Genomic DNA, 23,517 nt, shown 5'->3' with positions numbered 1-23,517 from the left:
GGCCACGTGGTTCTGCTGTGCAGTTTTAGTCATTCGATGAATGTCTACAGTCAGTATCTCAGAAATACCCAGATCATGCAATATTACTTGGCAATCAGTTTAACCTACTAAGTATCGACTGGAACTATTATGGATTCACTGTAGATGTTGTGGACAGACAGTCTTGCTAAGTACTTCTGAACACGTTTTCAGAGAACTGCCTGTAATAACTAGTTAGGCAACCCACACACACACACACACACACACACACACACACACACACTGAAGAGCCAAAGAAAGTGGTACACCTGCCTAATACCGTGTAGGGTCCCCACAAGCAAGCAGAAAAGCTGCAACATGATGTGGCATGGACTCTAAAGAAATGCCTGAAGTAGTGCTGGAGGGAACTGACACCATGAATCCTGCAGGGCTGTCTATAAAGCCATGAGTACAAGGGGGGTGGAGATCTCTTCTGAACAGCACATTGCAAGGCATCCCAGATATGCTCAATAATGTGCATGTCTGGGGAGTTTGGTGGCAAGCAGAAGTGTTTAAACTAAGTAGAGTTTTCCTGGAGCCACTCTAGCAATTTTGGATGTGTGGGGCATCACATTGTCCTGCTGGAATTGCCCAAGTCCGTCAGAATGCACAATGGACATTAATGGAAGCATGTGATCAGACATGATGCTTACGTACGTGTCATCTGTCACAGTCGTATTTAGATGTATCACAGGTCCCATATCAGTCCAACCTCACCCCATTACAGAGCCTCCACAAGCATTAACACTTCCCTGCTCACCTACAGGGTCCATGGATTCATGAGGTTGTCTCCATACCCATACATGTCTGTCTGCTCAATACAATTTGAAATGAGACTCATCTGACCAGACAACATATTTCCCGTCATCAACAGACCAATGTCAGTCTTGACGGGCCCAGGTGAGGTGCAAAGCTTTGGCTGTGCAGTCATCAAGAGTACACGAGTGGGCCTTCGGCTCCTAAAGTCCATATCAATGTTTTGTTGAATGGTTCACATGCTGACACTTGTTGATGGCCCAGCACCGAAATTTGCTACAATTTGCAGAAGAGTTGCACTTCTGTCATGTTCAACGATTCTCTTCAGTCATCATCAGTCCCATTCTTTCAGGATCTTTTTCCAGCCGCAGCGATATCAAAGATTTGCTGTTTTACTGGATTTCTGATATTCATGGTACACTCGTGAAATAGTTGTACCGGAAAATCCCCACATCATCACTACCTCAGAGATGCTGTCTCCCATCGCTCATGCGCTGACTATAATGCCACATTAAAACCCACTTAAATCTTATTAACCTGCCATTATAGCAGCAGTAACCGATCTAACAATTGTGCCAGACACTTTTTGTCTTATATAGGCATTGCCAACCACAGCGTCATATTCTGCCTGTTTATGTATCTCTGTATTTCAATAAGCATGCCTAAACCAGTTTCTTAGGCACTTCAGTGTATTAGACCTTGTAGGCCCAACTTTATCAATACTGTCAGTGTAAAAACAGCAATTAGTGACCGTGATATCATAGCAATGATGGTTACTATAGTTAACAAATCTGCCAAGGTAGCCAGGAGAGTGTTTATGCTAGAAAAAGCAGGTGAGCAGTTGTTAGCATCGAACTAAGACAGTGAATTGACATAATTCAGCTCCAAAATGATGGACATAGGAGGAATTATGGGCAAAGTTTAAACGAAGTAAGTGGATCAAGGATGGATGGACCCTCCATGGTTTAATAATCAAATTTGGAGTGCAAACATTGGCAGGCAATGTTAGTGGAAATTCATGCATCTGAAAGAAGTTCAATTCCTGAAGCATACAACTTCTTTTATGATACATTAGCAAAAAGATCTTGCTGAGAACCCAAGAAAATTCTAGTCATATGTAAAGTCACTAATTAGGGTGGCAATAGAAGACAGCAAAAGGAAAGCAGAAGTTTTCAACTTCACATTCAAGAAATCATTCACACAGGGCGCTCGCACACGCATACCATTGACTGTTGCATAGTCCCACATGGAGGACACAAACTGGCATCCACGGCATAGGGAAGCAACTGAAAGAGTTGAAAAAATTAAGTCACTAGGTCCAGATGTAATCCCAGTTTGGTTTTAGAGAGATTACTTTGTTGCCTCTTACTTAGCCTGCATTTATCATGAATATCTCACACAGCAAAACGTCCCTAGCGAATGGTAAAAAGTACAAGTGACTTCTGTATATAAGAAAGGTAGGGAACTGACCCACATAATTACAGATCAATACCCTTAACATTGGTTTGCTGCAGAATTCTTAAACATATTCTAAGTTTGACTACAATAAATTTGCACGAGACAAAAGCTTCTGCCCACAAGTCAGCATGGATTTAGAAAGCATCCCTCATGCTAAACCAGCTTGCCCTTTTCTCACACAATATCCTACAAACCCTGGATGGAGGGCAACAGGCCAATTCCTTATTCCTACATTTCAGGAAAGCATTTTACATGGTGTACCACTCAGACTGTTGAAGGTCCCAGCATATGGTTTAGGTTCCCAGGTACATGAGTGGCTCTAAGACTAAGTAATAGAACCCAGTAAGTAGTCCTCAACAGCAAGTGTTCAGCAGACACGAGAATGTTGTCAGGAGTGCCCCAGGGACATGTGCTAGAACTGGTTTTATTCTCTAAATATGGAAATGACACAATGGACAGGGTGAGCAGCAATTTATGGTTGTTTGCTGACGAGGCTGAGGTATACAAGACGGCGTTAGGAATGTATGTTAATGATTAGTAGGAAAAATAGACTTGTACTGTTCAAACACAAGATTAGTGCAGTGCAGCCTGACAGTCACTTTGATTAAATAGTGAGGTTTAACACTGCAAAAAGATATGACATGGAATGAGCATGTTAGGTTGGTAGTACGGAAGGCAAACACTTGACTTTATTCTACTGAGAGAATCTTGGAGAAGTGTAGCTCATCCATAAAGGAGATAATATACGGAATGCTAGTGCAGCCTATTCTTGGATAGTGTTGGAGTGTATGGAATCCCCGTCCGGTCGGCTTAATTAAAGACATCAAAGCAGTTCAGAGACCTGCTGCTAGACTTTATACAGGTAGGTTCAATCAGCCCTCAAGTATTACGGAGATGCTTTGTGAACTCAAATGGGAATTCCTGGTGGGAAGACCATGCTCCTTCCAAAAGGCACTACTGTGCAGATTTAGAGAACTGGTGCTCTAGGTCGATTGCAGAACCCATCTACTGCCATCAACATACATTTCGTTTAAGTACCATGAAGATATGATGCAAGGAATTAGGGCCCATATGGAGGCTTTTAGACATTTGTTTTTCCCTTACTCTATTTGAGAGTGGGACAGGAAATGAGTTGACTAGTAATGGTACAAGGTACATTCTACCATACATCGTATGGTGGTTTGTGGATTATCAATGTAGATGAAGAAAATTAGCAAGTGGTGTTTACTTTACCAAACAATCTTAAAGAAGCACATTTGCAAATCCCTTTGGACAATGACAGATTTATGGTAATAAATAATCCATTTGGTCTCTACTATTACCCTTCAGAATAGGCAGTGCACCAAGTTTGTTCCAGCAATGTTTAGATCAATTAATTCACAAAGCTCCAAATGCTGTGAACTACTTTGATCACACAATTGTCTCAGGCACAACTCCACAGAAACTCTTACAGAATTTCAAATCTGTTTTCAAAATCTTACAGGTGGCAAATTTGAAATGTAACCGAAGACAAGTGCACCTTCTTTCAACATCAAGTGCAGTACTTAGGACATCTGTCTGCTCATGGCACCAAGCCAATGACAACATTTTGATGCCTTAAAAAACCATCTGGCTCCCAAAGACCTTAAGCAATTATATTCAGTACTGGGACAAAAATTACTACTGGAAATTTCTTCCTTATGCTGCTTCCATCAGTGAAGCACTGCTCAAGTTATGTAAAGGCACCAAATGGAACTGGAACAGTGAATGCCAATGTGCATTAACAAACTGAAACAATATCTGATTGACACCAATGTCTCACAGCATTTGATCTGAGCAAAATGTTCGGATTTGTTGCAGATACTTCAGATTATAGCATAGGCACCATTCTGTCACACAGACATGGTTTTGAATGATCACTTGGATTTGCTTCAAAGACTGACAGTGGCTCAAAGAAATTACTGTCAGATCAAGGAGGCAGCTCTCTCAATTATATTTGCAGTCAAGAAATTTCATGATTACATTTATGGATGTAAATCTTCAGTAGCTATATTTGGAATGAACAATACAATTACTACACATACAGTGTTTGCAGCACTGGGTGCTATGTCTGTTGAATTACAACTATGTAATTATATTCAGGCCTACATTACAACATTCAAATAGAGATTTGCTTTCACATATGCCAATGACTCATCAGTTGATGTTTGTTTTGCAAAAACTGTCAGTAGTCAACACAATGGGGAAATTTCCAAACAAACTCATATTTAATTGACAGAGCTATGCCTAAAGATCCTATTTTGTCTAAAACCAAACAGTATATTCACACAGGGTAGCTTAATGATAAGTTACTTACTCATCCAGCAATTATATCTTATTGGAATCTGAGGCATGTACTTTACAGTGTACAAATGTGTCATACTGGTAATCCAGAATCGGGCAATACACTAGTGGTTACTCTTGCAGTACTTAAATCTAAAGTACTACAGGTGCTACATCAATGCCATTGGAGCATAGTTTGCACCAAGCCCATCACCAGAGAGGATTGCTACTGGAAAAATGTTGACAAAGACATACAGGCTCATCATCATCAACGCTTTCTCCAAATTTCCATTTATGGCACAGATGTGACAATATTTTCAACAAAGACTATTCAGGCTCCATCAAAAGTATTTGCTATTGGAGAACTGCCGAAATATATTGCCACTGACAACAGCAAACAATTTTCTTCTCAGGAATCCAAACTATTTTTTAAAACTAATGGCATTTCACACTTCCAGACTGCACCCTTTCATCCTGAGACCAATAGACTCACTGAAAGATTTGTATGAACTGTCAAGTCTCACATCATGAAGCTGGTTCAGCAACACAATAAAGACAATGCTTTATTGATCTTCCTATCTTAGTGCATCATGTGGAGTGGCTTTGTACTATCTCTAATTGATAAACTCCACGCAAAACGGCATCCAACATTAACGAAAATTTTAAAGCCACTTGTGTATCCACATGCCAAGCCTCAACAACAGCAGAAACATTTTTTTAAACTGAATGTTCTGATGCTCATTTTGATGTAGGAGCATGGGAAAGAGATATAGGTGCCAGTCATAGTCACAGAGCAGCTTGGCAATGCTATGTTTAACACTGAATCTCATGTGGAATCACAATGTGTCAAAAATCAAACCAACCCACACCGCACTCACATGCACATAGGCAGAACTCCTAGTCTGTTTTCTTTACAAAGTCCTGTGTGCAGCAAGCCAGCCAAGGGACCTTCAAATGCTGCCAGCAGCCACCCACAACAGCATCTCCAGCCCATGACAAACCAATACAAGTCGATGTCACACCTCCCACCTACAGTCATCAAAATGGCAAACACTTGACTGGCCATCCCCTCACTGTTGTTTCATGTGGGTTTCCCGCAATATTGCAGGTGAATGCCAGGGGAGCAACACATGTGCATCCACAAAATACACACATGAAAGCAAGAAAGCAGGACACTAAAGAAGCCAGCTGGCATCATCAGCTTCCCTCCAGGTGATGGGTGATGGATGTTGTGCACTAAACAAGATGAACACAACAAATACCACGAGAGGCTGTTGCCACAAAGGCACCAATTCAGCTGGTGTGTGTCAGCTCCCTGCAGCAGCCTCCAGATGTCGCTCACAAACATCTACTTCTTACTGCTTTTGTGACACTTACTCCAGTGAATCTTACTAGTCTGCCGACAGGAAGGACAGACACCAATAGGGGATGCTTTGAACCATGGACTACTTTACTGCTGCCTTGCATTGGCAGACCTCTAAATCCTTCCACATACAAGCACCACAACATGACACACCAGCAATTGGACAGTTCTGTTCAGTGCCAGCAGTCAGCTCAGTAAAGTACTCTGAAGAAAACCTTCTGACACAGCAGTCAGTCATTTACAGAGTACTTTGACCACAAAGTGTGATCAGTTGTGTGTAGTGACAATTACACACTGCCAAGAGATGGCAAAGTTATTTACATTTAATTGCATTAGGTTTAGTACAAAAAGGGCAACACATCAAACTGTACGAAAGTACCATTTTGTAACATACACTTAATAAATGTTCAGTGTTTCTTATTGTGCTCTCCTATCTTTATATAGTGCTGCCCTATAAAACAAGCATCTCACTGCACGTGTGCAAATCAGCTACGGTTAAGGAATCATAGCAGGGAAACAGTTTTCTGCTACAGTGGACGTTTGGGTTAAATTGCTAGCAGCATTCAGTCACTACATTCACTACAACAATGTAGTATGGATGGAGAGTAACTGACATATGTAGAAGTAACTTCTGATGGGTCCAAGGGAGATGTGTTGGGATTCTTGCTGTTCGTGCTGTATATTAATGACCTTGCAGATAGTTGCATCATCAGACTTTTGTAAATGACACAGTTATCTATAATGAAGTACTGTCTGAAAAAAGCTGCACAGATATTCAGTCAGATCTTGATAAGATTTTGAAGTCAGACAAAAAATGATATCTTGTTTTAGGGGTTCAAAAATGTAGAGTTGTGCACTTCACAAAACAGAAAAAAATATGGTATCTTACAACTGCAGTATCAACGAGTCACTATTAGAATCAGTTAACTCATACAAATATTGTGTGTAACATTTTGTAAGGAGGGGTCACACTGGCAGTCATATGTGAAGCAGGTGACACTTTGGTTTATTGGTAGAATACTAGGGAAGTGCAATTTCTTACACCACTTGTGCAGCCTATCCACCCCCCCCCCCCCCCCACACACACACACACACACACACACACACAAAAGCCACTGCACAGTGCATGGCGGAGGGTACCCAGTACCACTACTAGTCACTTCCTTTTCTGTTCCACTCACAAAGAGAGCGCAGGAAAAACCAACTGTGTGTGTCTCCATACGAGCCGAAATTTCTCTTATCTTCCTGGTCATTATGGGAAATATATATTGGCAGCAATAGAATTGGTCTGCAGTCAACTTCAAATGCCGGTTCTCTAAATTTCCTCAATAGTCCAGAACGAGATTTTCATCCTGCAGCAGAGCGTGCTCTGATATGAAACTTCCTGGCAGATTAAAACTGTGTGTTGGACCTAGACTCGAACTCACGACCTTCGCCTGGTCCAGAGTTCGAGTCTCGGTCCGGCACACAGTTTTAATCTACCCAGAAGTTTCCTCAATAGTGTTCCTTGAAAAGAATGTCGCCTTACCTCCAGGGATCCTATTTGAGTTCCAGATGTGTGTGTGTGTGTAATATTTGCATGTTGTTCTAACTTACTGGTAAGAAATCCCATGTCCAATTGAACTGCTTCGATGTCTTCCTTTAATGTGACCTGGTGCAGATACCAAACACCCTAGTAGTACTCATGAATGGGTCACACTATTGTGGTCTCCTTTACAAAAACCACTTCCCTAAAATTCTCCAAATAAACAGAGTTACCACTCCCCTTCACTAGAATAATCCTTATCTGCTCATTCCATTTCAAGCAAATTGACAACATTATGCCTAGATATTTAATTAAAGTGACTATGTGAAGCAGCACACAACTAATGCCATACTCTAACATTACAGAGTTTGTTTTTCCTACTCATCTGCATTATCTTACATTTTCCTACATTTCGAGACAACTGCCATTCTTCACACCAACTAGAAATTTTGTCTATGTCATCTACTATCCTCCTAGTCACTCAATGATGACACCTTCCTGTACACCACAGGATCATCAGCAAACAGCCACAGATTGCCACTAAAACTGTCTGCTAGATCATTTTGTATATAGAAAATAACACTAGTCCTATCGCAGTTCCCTGGGGCACTCATCATGATATCCTTTTCTCTGATGAACACTTACCATCGAGGACAACATACTGGGTTCTGTTACTTAAGTAGTCTGAGCCACTCACATACCTGGGAATGTATTCCGTATGCTCATACCTTCTTTAACAGTCTGCAGTGGGGCAGTGTCATACACTTTTCAGAAATCTAGAGATATGAAATCTGCCAGTTGCCCTTCATCCATAGTTCGCATAATATCATGTGAGAAAGGGGGAAAATCAGTCTCTCATGAGCGATGCTTTCTAAAACCATGCTTATTTATGGACAGAAGTTTTTCCATCTTGAGGGAATTTATTATATTCAAACTGAGAATATGTTCAAGAGCTCTGCCGCAAATCAATGTTAGGGATACTGGTCCCTAAATTCTGTAAATCCATTTCTTTCTACCTTTCTTACATACAGGAGTCACCTGCACTTTTTTCCAGTTGCTTGGACTTAACACTGGGCAATAGATTCACGATAAATGCAAGCTACGTAAGAGGCCAATGCCATAAAATACTCTTTGTAAAGAGTAATTTTGATTCCATTTGGACCTGGCAACTTATTCGCTTTCAACTCTCAGCTGTTTCTCTACGTCAGGGTTGCTTATACTACGTCCTCAATACAGGAGTCTGTCCAACATACAAACAACAGTACGTTTATACGATTCTCCTGTGTGAATGCTTTCTTAAATGCAAAATTTAAAATTTCAGCATTCCTTTTGCTATCTGCTGCTACCACACCAGACTGGTCAATGTGTGACCGGATAGAATCCTTAGACCAACAAAGAAATTTTATACATGACCCAGAATTTTCTTAGGTTCTCAGAATCTTTCGTTATCTCATAATGGTGGTAGTGGTCATATGTTTCACGCACTAAACTTTCACAGATGCATGAATTTCTACTAACTTTTGCCTGCCATCACCTGTGTGTTCCCTTTTGAACATACAGTGCAACAGCACTTGCTTCCTTGGCATTTTCCAAATTTTACTGTTAAAGCATGGCAGGTCTGTTCAATTCTTAATCCACTTAATCTGCACATATTTCTCCAGAACACAATTTACATCTGTTTACACTTTTCCTATAAATACTCCACATCCATCATACCAGAACTAAATGATGTCAATTCATTTTCTAATTGAGGTCCTAACAACTGCTTATCTGATCTATATATCAGAAATACTCTCCCCTAGCTTCTTGATTAATTTATTAACTTTAGTAATCACAGTCACTTTGATGACATCATATTCACTAATCCCTGTCTCTACACTGGTGCTGTCGACAAGCTCAGGTCTATTTGTAGCTGCAAGGTCCAAATATTTCCATTGTGTGGAGGCTGTCGAACTAGATGCTCAAGAGTTTTCAGAAAACTGTGTACAAAATTATTTTGAAAGACTGACTGACTGTATCCCCTGCAGTGAATCTACAGACATTCCAGTCTATATTCAGTAGGTTAAAGTCACCTTGATTCAGATATTTCCATGCCACTGACTGTAGACTCACTCTGAATGACGAAGTGTCACAGCAGAATCAGGTGGCTGGTAAACACATCCAACAATTAACTTGGTTTCACCTAGATCTGTTATATCTGGGCTCATTACCATATCAGCTGTCATTCAAATTTGACCTCAGCACAGACAAAATTCTTGTCATTTGCAAGGAATACTTCCCCTCCCATGATGCCTAATCTGTCTTTTCAATACACAGTCCACAAATAGCTAAATACCTCAGAGTTTTTACATTGGGTTTCAGCCAGTTCTCGGTCCCAAGAACAACTTTTCTGGGAGGTAGTAAATTTGGGGACTTTCTTATAAACTCCGACAATTTACTGATAGAATTTTGACTGTCAAAGTGTCGTTACTCTGAATGTGGTCTGATCTCACTATTTGCATGTCTGGCAAGTGTCCAATGGAGTACCTCAAACTATCAGCTAGCCTAAAAGAAATCCATGTGCACTCCACAAGCATTCTGCTATCTGTGTAGCCGCTTCCTTTGTGTAGTGCACCCATGACCTATCAAGGTGAGTCTTATTCTTTACCCAATAACACAAGTCCAGATATCTGCAGCCAAGATCACCACAGAGAACCTCCCCTCAGGTCCAAACCAAAGGACCCTTAACTCTAAACAACACTGCAAATTGTGAGCTCTGGTTGCCCCGTGCGTGTGGATAGCAGCCTTCACCACCTCAGCCAGTCACTTGTACAAACTGGGGACTGCCCCAGAACGAAAGCAATAGGTGTGATTGGTGCCGATGTGAGCCATGCAAACAACTACACCCTAAATGCCCGACAGCTGCAGAGGCAATGCCTCCTTCATATCTTGGATGAGGCCCCTCCAGCAGACATACCAAGTGCACACTGGCTTTCTTTCCAGCCATAAAAGCTATTTCCCTAAGTGGCTCCATAACACACCTAACGTCAGAGCTCACTATAACTAGTAAACTCATGCCCCATGTGCCTGCTCAGACAGTGCTGAAGGAACACACACACACACACACACACACACACACACACACACACACACACACACACACACACACACACACACACACACACACACACCGCGGGGGGGGGGGGGGGGGGGGCTATGGCCTAGCGAAATTTGGCACTAACGAACTATAGCAGCAGATGACCAACACGAGTGTGTCTGCCAACAGCATGAAATTGCCTACAGGCCTTCTCCTGGGTTCATTACCATATCAGTTGGACCCTAGATGACAGTAAAACCATGGCCTGGCCAGATGCGTCCCGATTTCAGTTGGTAAGGGCTAATGGTAGGTTTCAAATGTGGTGCAGACCCCATGAAGCCTTGGACCTAAGCTGTCAAGGCACTGTGCAAGCTTGTGGCAGCTCCATAATGGTGAGGCCCGTATTTACAAGGAATGGACTGGGTCCTCTGGTTTAACGGAACCAATCTTTGACTGGAAATGGTTATATTCAGCTACTTTGATATCATTTGCTGCCATTCATTGACTTCATGTTCCCAAACAACGATGGAATTGTTACTGATAATACGCCATGTCACTGGACCGCAGAAGTTCACAACTGGTTTGAAGAACATTCTGGACAATTTGAGCGAACAATTTGGCCACTCAGGTCATCCGACATGCAAACAGTTATGAAACAATCTAGAGGTCAGTTCGTGCACAAAATCCTGCTCCAGAACATTTTCACAATTATGGATGGCTATAGAGGAGGCAGGGCCCAACATTTCTGCAGGGGACTTCCAATGACTTGTTTAGTCCATGCCATGTTGAGTTGCTGCACTATGCCTGGCAAATGGAGGCCTCACACGGTATTAGGAGGTGCCCATGACATGTCACCTAAGTGTAGTAACCATAATTAAGAGTAGCAGCTTCTAGAAACAAACTAAACATTTGTGAAATGTACATTACATCTGTCAATATGAATGAGTATAAATATTGAATCACAAAACACCTTCAAAAAAATGTAGCTGCAATAACCCCAACAGGTATGCATTTAATACTATTTAAAAGGAAAAGGATAGAAAAGGTTGCTCAGTCTTCTGTTCGGAGTTTATGAAAATTGGAAACATTTCCAAGTGTCAAGAAACAGAGCACTTACAATACTTACCAAGTACTGATAAACATACAGTGAGAGAACTCACCGATTCTGTTTATAATGTCTCAAAATTGACAGTATAATGAACAAAATTACAATAAAATAACTGAAGACAATAGGTTTGGAATTACAAAATGTAAAACGGTATGAGAAGCAACTCTAACCTGATGTGGAATAATAAAATAACGAAGCAGAAGTGAATCAAGACCCAGTTACTGAACTTTAAGAGTCACAGAAAACACTGGGTGTGTAAAATAAAGACTCTTCAGATAATATGTCAAAATAATACAATTTACATGAGCCACATTAGATCAAATGCTACAAAAATCATCTATGTTTCAAATCAGTTTATCCTGCAAACAAAAATGACAAAAGTGTAGGGAAACAAACAGGAAATGAAAATTACGTGGTCTGCTTTGCACTGAGAGTTATCACAATGTTTGCACTTTAGAAGGCATCAGAATGGCATACTTTGGAAAATTTCATTCTGTTGCCACTTATAGGTACTCAACTCTTCAATGCATTGCCTCATTACATTAAAGACTATAAGGATGATATGGATTTTAAATTAGAGCTTGGAAAATTTTGCACCCAGTGAATAAATATCTCTAAGATAAAGAAAATGATTTTATAAACTAATCGATAATATATGTAAATGCAGATGTGCGATACATCCCCTGAGAATTTTATCTTAGTATGTTTCAGCTTATACTATACTACTTTAGTGTCTAGATTACTATTCATTCTATACTGGGAAACAAATTATGCAACATTCACATGCAAAAAAAAAAAAAAAAAATGTAAATATACTGGTACATGTAGCAGACAATTTCATTTTGTACATTCCATATTTTTTATTTCTGTGTATGACAAGTCCAATAAAGTATGTACAGAGACATGTGCTAAATACATAAATTCTCATCATTAACCAATGGAAAGCAAAGTATTACATACCAGTAAGTCAAAGCTCAAATATAGTTTTTGACTGCAGCAACAGTAATTGAAATTCCAAAACTACGATCTTCTAATTGTGAAATGGCTATAGATATGCATTATGTTTTGTTCTGACACTATTAATTGATATGAAATGTTTGTTTTGAAAAGATAAATATATAGCCTACCCAAAATTTATTCCAATGGATTGAGGTGCGGTGGTACTGCAACATTCTATTGTAATTAATATTAAAAGACAGTCAAACATTGCAGAACGCTCTTTAATGGTTCAAACACGACGTGTTTCACCCGGTTAGGGCGCCATCAGGTTATCTGGAAGTACAGTACAAAATGGATATAATAACTGGGCGTGGTCATTACTTAGTTACTATACTCAAATGTGAAAAACCAAGAAACTTAAATATGTAGAGCGTAAATGATATAAATAAGTAAAAAATGTTATTACTGCCAAAAATCATTCGTCAAATATTGTATGCCTGAAATATCCGGCAAACGAATGTGGAAAACAACGTAAGAGACAGTATTCAAAACCACCAGGAATAAGAATAGTTAAAACGTGTTTACCGTCTGTTTACCTCGTGCATTGTTAGTCGCCAGCCACAGCAGCGCAGAGGAACACCGCCCGCATCTACTTCAAACATGGCCTCAGAACAGAGCACCGGTGGCAGCTCCGCGTTCACGCAGTGTATCCAGAGTATTGATTGAATCAGAAGCGACGGATGGCGCTAGTGAAGATAACCGTCACTAGGTGGCACCAAATGCAGGCACAAAACATCAAAAATCAATACAGCAGAGCCAGAGAGAAAGAAATCCTCATAAGCAAGATATAAACACGTAAAAAAGAAATGCAGCAGAAGTACTTAATCCAGTAAGCAGACTCGGAAAGTTACTAACGATGAGAAGATAGAGTGAAAAGAACTGTACTATACAACATCCAAACGGAAATCTTCGTAAATAAAAAATTTAGCAAAACTTTGCACCGGGGAACTAGTTAGAAGTTAAAAAAAATTAATATTTATTTTTTGCAGAATGAATAAAACTAAAAGGGTAATTGGCCAGTAATCATGAAGTCTCGGAGAAGGAACCTTCAGTATAAAACAAGGCAAAACTGAAACTTCAAATATTCCATAAAATATAACGCAATTCCGAAACTAGAATTTGTAAGGTAAAGCCATAACAGAAACCTACACGTCTATAAATTAAAAACAGTACCTTCATAGTAAAATATAACGCACAGGGGACGCGTTGGGAGGCACATATTATCACTAAAAATTAATGAAATTACTAAAGCATAAACATGACCTGTGATTTTGAAGAACATTTAGGACTGTGCGATTAGGCTATCAGCCAAAATTACGATAAGACTCTGTTGTGAACAGCAGAAATCTTCAAAATAAGACAAACTACAAAATCCCAAGTTTACTAAACGGAGAATTATGTAATTACGTAATCAGGAATTTTTAGGTAAAAACATGAAGGGGTTTAAACATAAAGCAAGCCTTATTGATTAAACATCACTATAGGAACCTAAAAATTCCTTAAAAATAGGGAACACAGAGTCATAAGGAAGTTAGTTTTTACTGGCCAATTGATCGTAGAGTAAGATATCCTTCCTAGTACAGTATATGAATGCTTGATGATTTCAATTTCTTCAAGAAGGTGTTGGGAGTGCGATATGAAATCAGAGTTCCTGAACATGAGTGGCCACTAGATTTGAGATGGTCAGCAAAGGGGGAATTATGTTTACCTGCGCCCCCTTGTGAGCAAATGTTCTTGGATCTAGTTTTCCCGTATACAGCACACTACAGAAGCGGCATAGGCCTACATATCTTCATGGGGTCGCTCATTATGGATATACTGATACTGAATTATATTACAGCTGGTGAACAACACCTTTTCTTTAAGATCAAGAGAGAGTCTGGCGATTCTATACGACCCGTTACCTAGAAACGAGAATTTAGCACACCTTTAATCCTGCAGTGAAGGTTGTGGACATCTCCATGGTAACTTGGCGTTGCCTTCAGCCTACACGTACAGCTTGTCTACATCAACGTGATTACTCAGCTATTCACAATAAAGTGCCTGGCAGAGGGTTCAATGAACCACCTTCAAACTGTCTCTCTACCGTTCCACTCTCGAGCGGCACGCGGGAAAAACGAGCACTTAAATTTTCCTGTTCGAGCCCTGATTTCCCTTATTTTATCGTGATGATCATTTCTCCCTATGTAGGTGGGTGCCAACAGAATGTTTTCGCAATCGGAGGAGAAAACTGCTGATTGAAGTTTCATGAGAAGATCCCGTCGCAATGAAAAACGCCTTTGTTTAAATGATTGCCACTCCATTTGACGTATCATGCCTGTGACACTATCTCACCTATTTCGCGATAATACAAAACGAGCTGCCCTTCTTTGTACTTTTACGATGTCATCCGTCAGTCCCACCTGATGCGGATCCCAAGTCGCACAGCAATACTCCGCAATACTCCAGAATGATGGAAGGACTGTAGGCATTTTTAAAGCCACAACTTTTAAATTTTCCAACTTCCTATAAATTGATTCAGCCGTAAGAGTAATTTCAGTAACACGATATATTGGGCTCAGAAGAAACCCATTTTATATTTATGGGGATGACATATTTACGGTAAATATTGAATTTAATGACGCTGTGAACAAGGCAAAGTTTCAAATCGAGGAAGTTTACGACTCCCTCGGTATTCATAACTTCATGCGTCACGATCATTTTACTATGGAGCCCATTAGACTCATCTACCAAATGTGCAGTGTCGCGCTATCACCGCCAAATGTCGCGCTATCACCGTCAAACAGCACGCAAATGTCATCCAACGGTTGCAGGGCTTCTCATTAACATAGTCATCAACTATCTGGAATGTAATTATTTTGCCTAAGTTTCCGCTACTTCAACCTCTGTTTTTACAGACGTTATTTGGATGAAATTTGCTTGGTGACTGATGGCGAAGAGCGCGACATAGCGCGTCTGGTAGCAGAGTTCAGTGGCCTCCACGGTAATGCTGTATGCAACTGCACTAAAGAAAAGTGTAGAGGAAGAAAGACCTCAAGCATCTGCCATAGCGTCAGTCAGATATTCAAGTACTACAGAAAGAAAAAATCAGATAATAGGCACTGGTGAAGAACAAGGAATGCTATATGGCGAGAAAAGAGCACGGTTTCATTTAACAAAGGGTGTGAACAGCAGCTTCAAGATTGGTGTGGACTTCCATCTAAAGGACAAGGTGATGGACACAACACTATGGCCAAAGAATATTGTTGTCAGGCGTTTTTTATTCCGTAGATCGACCAGTGCCCCAGTAAAATAGTGCCTGAAATAAAAATCCAAGGTCCCATAATATCTCACAGTAGAGATGATAGTTATATGCCCATGGTTATAGCAGTTGTTAATATACAGTGTTTAAGAACCAAGGTGGACCTTCTATCATTGTAGAAGAAGTCAAACCAGATGTTTTATGTATCTGTGAACACTGGTTAGATGAAGCAGAAGGTAACTATTACAGAGCCATTGAATATTTGGACATGGTACATTCATGGTATCAAACTACTACAATTCATGGTGGTGTATCTGTATGTGCAAGCAAGACTCTTAGTGTAAAGGAAATAGACTTAAAAAACTTTTCCACAGACCTAGATCTAGAACTAGCTTCACTAGTGTTAACAGATATTGACCTTATTATTGCCTCTGTGTACCACTCACCAGGTGGTAATTTTGAAAACTGTATTGCACAAATGGAAACCTGTTTGTCCTGTCTAACACGTCTTAAATCTAAAATTGCACTGTGTGGAGATTTCAACATACATATAGGTGATGGAAGCACTAAAGAGAGAGTCTTCATGACTTTGATAAATAGCTACTCGCTGTTTGTTGCAAACCGACTGCCAACAAGAGGTGATGCCTGCCTAGACACAGTTATCACTAACCTCAATATCTGGGACTATATAATATCAGTGTAGTTGAACCAATGATTGCTGACCATAGTGCATTAGTAATGGAAATAAGTATGAAATGCTTGAGTCAACTGCAACCAAGCTCATGGCACTCCAGTTACTGATTTATTTCCAGAAATCCACAAGAAGTATCCTACAGGCAAAGCTAAAGGAAGGGACAAACCTACTACAGGGAAGACATGGTAAACCCCTGTGCTAAACAAATTAAAATGCATTGTGCTAATTTTCAGGGACCGTATGAAAGCAGCTAGAGATCTCCCATCTAGAGACCTGCTTCATTGTAACTATGTAAGAGCCAAGCGAATTTACAGAAAGCAAGTGGAAGAGGCAAAAAAGAGATACAATGACAGGTTCATTAAAGAGGCTCACAATCCATGCAAAGCAGCTTGGAATCTGGTAAACGAGTGCAGAAAAAAGCCCACCTCAGCCTTAAATTCCGGTTTCCCTGACACCTTCAATCAGGACTTTGTTAGGATAGTGAAAGATACTATTAATGAAATACCTGACACAGTCTTAGTCCCCACAAGTCACATGAGAAACATAACCAGTAGCACTTTTGAAAACTTGAAGGATGTGCACCCTAAGGATATCGTAAAAATAGTTACGTCATACAAGAACTCAGAGAGCGAAGATATCTACGGTATGTCTTGCACAACGCTGAAGAAAATTATTCTAGAGCTTGCTCAACCATTATCTATAGCAATTAACAAATGCTTATCCTCTGGTGTCTTCCCAAAATTTCTTAAAATAGCACAGACAGTACCAATCTACAAAAAAGGTGACCCATGTGAAGTGTCCAGCTACAGACCAATTTCCTGTTCTAGCTAAAGTTATGGAGTCTGTTATGAAACTCCAGTTACAGAATTATTTTGAAGTAAATGAGCTCTTCCAGGATACACAGCACGGTTTTCGCAAGGGAAAGTCAACGTTTACAACAGCACTGGACTTAACCAGAAAAATAAGGTGAGGATTCAAAGACAGAGAAAGTGTGGCACTGACACTCTGTGATCTTAGCAAGGCATTTGACTGCATTTCCCACAAGATACTGCACAATAAATTGAAGTGTTACGGTGTTGGAGGTGTTGTTATGGCAACTTTTCAGTCTTATCTGGAAAACCGGAGACAAGTGGTATCAATTCATGGATCAACATCACAAGAACAAAAGCTGGAACATGGAGTACCCCAAGAGTCCATCATAGGGCCTCTCCTGTTCCTTATTTATGTCAATGATATGGGTTATAACAACAATATGTTACAGTTTGCTGATGACACCACCCTTTTTGCCAAAGGAAGAACTGCTGCAGAATCACTCCAAGTGACAGATGTACTCTTCCAAAACATTAAATAATGGTTCATCAAAAATAAAATGAAGATGAATGAAGAAAAAACACAACATCTGGTATGCACCCTTAACAACATCGGATGCCATGATAATATGGAGGCTGTCAAACTGTTGGGCTTCATGATAGACAGGAAACTAACAATGAACGAACACACAGTGTATGTGTGCTCCAAGCTCTCCCGTGTAATATACCTTCTGAGTAGGTTAAAAGGTGTATTGAGTCACCAGTATCTCATAACAGCATATTATGTCCTATTCCATAGCCACATCAATTATGGCCTACTGTTATGGGGGCATTCTGCAGATTGTACGGATGCACTAATTCTACAGAAAAAAGATCTCAGAAGAATCACATCAAGCAAAAGACAGGAACACTGCAGACCTATATTCAAGCAGTTATGAATTATTACAGTCTTCAGCCAGTATGTGTTTTTATTTCTCATCAGCCTGAAAGAAAACCGAGGAGTCTTCAGCATGAGGCAAGATATACACAATCAGAATACCCGTAACAAGAGGAGCATCGAAATACCCAGGTGTCGACTGATGGGAACGCGAGACAGCTTTCCAGTGGTTGCCCTAAAGATGTTCAACTCACTGCCTCAAGAAGTGCAATCCCTGCCGCTAGGAACATTCAGAAGGAGAGTAGCACAGGACCTGAAAGAACGCCCATTGTACTCCATTGGTGAATTCTTTAATAGTGACCAAAGTGAATGGACAAACAAATATTGCTTATATTAAGTATAAATGTCTTAATTTTGTGACTATTTTTTTAAATGTATATATGTCATTAATCTTGATGCAGTCTGTCCAGTCATGGCTGGTAAATGACACAGAACTAGTAATAAAGTAATAAAGATCTTTACGTATGAAGTTATGAATAGTGAGGGAGTCTTAATTACCTCGATTTGAATGTTTGGCCTATAGGCAATATTATCAAATTCGATATTTACCTTAAACCCTTGACAAGCAATTCTGTCACACATGACACGTCCTGTCATCCCCATGAACATAGGATTGGTTTCTTCAGAGCCATGATATATTGTATTACTGAAATTACATTTACGGCAGACTCTGTTAATAGGAAATTGGGACATTTAAAATTTGTGGCTTTTAATAGTGGCTACAGTCCTTCGATCATTGACAAGCTGTACGTATAGACTAAAGACAGCACCAAGTAACCATGGTGATGCCCACAACCCTTCACTGCAGCATCGAAGTTAGAATAGAATAGTTATGCTAAGTTCCCGTTTCTGTGATTTCATATCACACTCTCAAAGGGAGGAGACTTAACCTTCTGGAAGAAATTAAAATTGTCAAGCGTTCACATGATGCATTAGAAAGGATATCTTACTCTGTGATCAAGTGGCCAGTAAAAACAGAGTTTCTTATGACTCTATGCTCCCGATATTCAAAGAATTCTTGGGTTCCTACAAGGATTTTTAATCAATAAGGCTTGTTTTATTTTTATATCTCTTCACATTTTTAACATTAAAAATCCAGGTTATGTAATTACATAATTCTCTTTATAGATTTTTTTTTTAGCTTGTCTTGTTTTATCTTGAAGGTTCCTCCTATTCATAGCACAGTTTTATGGTAATTTTAGCTTATAAACTAGTCGTGCAACCCTATATGTGCTTCACAATCACAGGTTCTATTTTTGCTTTAGTCATTTTATTTAATTTTACTGATAATGTACTCTCCCCTGTATGTCTCCCAACCCATCCTCCGTGCATACTATTTTATTATGCAGGTACCGGTAAAGTAATTTATAAGGCTTGTTGTAGGTTTCTGTTATGGTTTCACCTTAAAAAAATTATAGTTTTGGCACTGAATTATATTTTGTGGGATATTTGAGGTTTGCAGTTTTGTTTTGTTTTACACTGAAGGTTCCTGTTCATGTGAACAGCAGTATACACCAGTTTTAGGATTATAATGTATGTGTTTTGAGCTACAGGCTCTTCACAATTGCTGGCTCAAATGGCTCTGAGCACTATGCGACTCAACTTCTGAGGTCATCAGTCGCCTAGAACTTAGAACTAATTAAACCTAACTAACCTAAGGACATCACACACATCCATGCCCGAGGCAGGATTCGAACCTGCGACCGGAGCGGTCACGCGGTTCCAGACTGAAGCGCCTAGACCGCACGGCCACACCAGCCGGCCAATTGCTGGCCCATTACTCTTTTAGTTTTATGCATTCTGCATAAAAAATTTTAAATTTTTTTACTGGTAAGTGTTTCCACTTATGAACATTCTAACTAGTGCCCTGGTGCACAGTTTTGCTAAGTTTTGAATTAGGAAGGTTTCTGTTTAGATGTTGTGTAGTATAATTCTTTGTACTTTATCTACTCATCGTTTGTCGGCTTGCCGATTCCGTTTATTGTATTACGGACCTCTGCCATATATCTTCTTAACGTGTTTGTAGGTTGCCTATGAGAATTTCTTTCTCCCTGCTATATTGATTTCTCGTTGATGGCTTTGCACCTGCATTTGATACCACCTAGTGGTGGTTATTTTTCTAACACCATCTGGCAATTTTGATTCAAAGACTACTTGGTATACAATGTGTGAGGACAGATCGGCCACTGGCACATTGTTCCAGCGCCACATTTACAGTCTATGAGCATGGCCTTACTCTGCACTGCTATGACTGATGACCCACATCACACAAAGTAATCTGACAGTTACACATTTTAAGTATTCTTCTGTAGGTTTATTGTTGGTGGTTTTTGTACCATCTCTTATGGTGTTTTCCACATTCATGTACCGGGTATTTTAGGCATATTTGACAAATGGTTTTTGGCAATAATTATAACATTTTTTTAAGTGCTTTCCTGTGCTTTACATCTTACATATTTACGTTTCTGGTTTTCAATTTTGAGTATAGTATCTCAGGATGGGACCACACCTGGTTATTTATTACATCCAATTTTCTTTGTACTTCCAGATAATCTGATGATGCCCTGACCAGGTGAAATGCATTGTTTTGAACCAAGACAGAGCATTTTGCAATGTAGCACTGTCTTTCAATATTAATAAATAAACCTGTTTTATTGATGTTTTTCATTGTAAATGTAACTCTTGATTATCTACTATTACTTATAAATGAAAATTGTTTGAAACACCAAAACAGTGCTTGTAATGGCACCACTACAGCCAAGACATGACACAAGCTACAAAATTCATGCAAAAGAAAAAAAATTTAACACAAAAGAATAAAATGCCATTCCCTGTCTATAAATTAACACTTAAGCAAGTAGGAAAACTTTCTAGAAATTATACTAAATTACTGTACAATTGATAGCTGTATGGATTAATATACTTCTCTTACCACTTACTGCACTTTGTGTTACTATTCTATACTCTCCGCTAGTAGTTCCAGCACTGTTTGTAGATGTAATACGAAAAATGTATGTTGTTCCTGGCCAAAGACCCATAACTGGGAAGTGTTCCCTCACTGCTAAATTATTACCTGCTGCATTAACAATACATAGGAATCAGTTGTATTATATATATATATTTAAAAAAAAATTGTCATTTTGTGTTACTGTCTCAGTCATACATATTCATAAAGTTTCACTAAACAGTAATTGAGCAATGGGCAGATATATTTTTGAGGGCACAAAATTATACAGTTCTGGAAAGGGATAGCTTATCATAACACAGACAGAATGTGAAATTAGTTGCTGAAGCTGTAGTATGTTTTCTCATGTTGTAGAGAGAGAGAGAGAGAGAGAGAGAGAGAGAGAGAGAGAGAGAGAGAGGAGTGTGGGTGGGGGTGGGAGTGTGAGACAGAGAAAGATATTTTTTTGGGTGTCGGGGGGGGGGGGGGGGGGGGAGGTGAAATGAAGTATAAATGGAGGACATGATCATTGAAAAGCTAAAATCCAATTTCAAGTTTAAATGGTTTTAAAGAAAGCACTGGCAGAGTAATGAAGTAAAGTTCAGTGCTTTAATGTATAGAATTGTTGAACCCATCAACAATATGAAAAGGGATACATTTTAAGAATACTCAGTACTATCTCTACAATCGAAGCTAAAGGGAACCAGAAGGGGCAGTAGAGACAAAGCCTCTAGATCACAATGGTTCATATGTATGCTGACATGTAAATTACACAGAAAGTGGATTGGAGGTAGGCAGAGACTGATACATTTTACTCTCATTCACAGGAGTCTTCCAATATCTACCAAGCAATTTGCAGAGAACACTTATGTACACCGTCATGTACAATGATGGTATGGAATGGGTAGGTGAGAAGGCTACAATAACTTAATGACTCATTGACAGTAAGGTTAAGTTGAGGGAAAAAATGAGACAGATCTAAATTAATTTAAATGTTGTCTACCAACTGCACTATTCTCATGCTGCTATGTGATAAGAAGCAATTCACAAGATTTTTTTGCTAACCACATAATTCTTTTTTCTTATTGTGGAAGCAAATGTCTTCTGCAGACTGAAGCGTGCAGGGGAAAGAAATAACCACAATGTAATGTAGGTTATTAGTATCAGATTGGCATAAAGTCAGAGGCAAACAACAGGACATTCAAATCTTTTGGAGATAGAGAAAAGAAAACTCAGGAGGAAGGGACATAGAAATTATCAAAAATTATAAACAATGAACTATAAATTGGCCTGAATTGAAACTGGTGATAAAGCAGCTTTTCAAATGCATTTCTATTTTTTCTTTTAATACAGTTTTGGATATTAGTTACATTCTAGTTACTAGAAATGAACTCCCACTCAGATTCATGTAGAACCACATAATACATGCCCATTTTTTGATTGAAAACGGTGTTGCCATTCACACAGAGTAATATTTCCACTATTCTGAATCAAAACCTACATTGCCAATCACAAGGACTAATTTAGTAAAATATTCAAATTTTAACTCTATAGTGCTGGATGAGACATCAGATATCCTTCAATGTAAACCTGAATCTAGCATGGTACCGATAACATTGTGTCACTGTACTTTGCGCCACGATTTCAAAATACTACTGCACATAAAATTTTTACTGCATTACAACACTATAACTATACCAGAAATTATTCATCTGGAAAGCCATACATAGAGACATCTGTTTATGAATGGCAGATTCAGGAGCTAACTTTTATAAAATAGATTTTTTGGTATGTTTTCCCTCCTCAGGAAAGATAGCTACTGAAATGAGTGCATGGGAGAAGCTTAATCAAAGGAAAAAAATATTTTAGAATTAGATGTTTGTTGTGAAAGTAATCAGTACACTTGTGTCATTTTCTACAAAAATATTGTTCAGGTGGGTGGGAAGAATAAATGATGAGTATTAGAAAACTTTGTAAGTTCCTGTGACTCACAGAAGTTATCAGTGATGTAAGTCTGATTAGAGTAATGTGTACACCAGAAGAAAATTTTTAAAAATTTCACATCATGAGACATAATGCTAAGATTAGAGTAGATTTCATTTTTATACCAATGTTTATAGGTAAAAAGCATCTAGCTTTCATAAATTCTGTGTTTAAGTTTTCATTATGCTCACACACCTATGAAAGAAGCAACTGGGCTTCTGTAATTCAGATTAATCACAATATTGCTATATGATAACCACTGTACTTTTTATGGTGGATTTGGTCAGCAGAAAACTACAACAATC

At 39.2% G+C, this 23,517-nt stretch overlaps 1 protein-coding gene across 1 annotated transcript in view; it reads right to left on the bottom strand.

Moving 5' to 3' along the window:
- The window catches only part of LOC126249143 (Down syndrome cell adhesion molecule-like protein Dscam2), a 242,097-nt gene that overhangs the window by 35,919 nt on the left and 182,661 nt on the right, over positions 1-23,517 (bottom strand). Inside the window, exon 18 of the mRNA XM_049950796.1 lies at positions 21,218-21,361. Coding sequence (XP_049806753.1) covers positions 21,218-21,361 — 144 coding nt within the window. The remainder of the gene's footprint in view (positions 1-21,217; positions 21,362-23,517) is intronic.

Source organism: Schistocerca nitens, chromosome 3 (genome assembly GCF_023898315.1).
Source record: "Schistocerca nitens isolate TAMUIC-IGC-003100 chromosome 3, iqSchNite1.1, whole genome shotgun sequence".
NCBI lineage: Eukaryota > Metazoa > Arthropoda > Insecta > Orthoptera > Acrididae > Schistocerca > Schistocerca nitens.
Note: the sequence above shows the minus strand (reverse complement) of the source record. Positions and strands in the feature narration are given on the sequence as shown.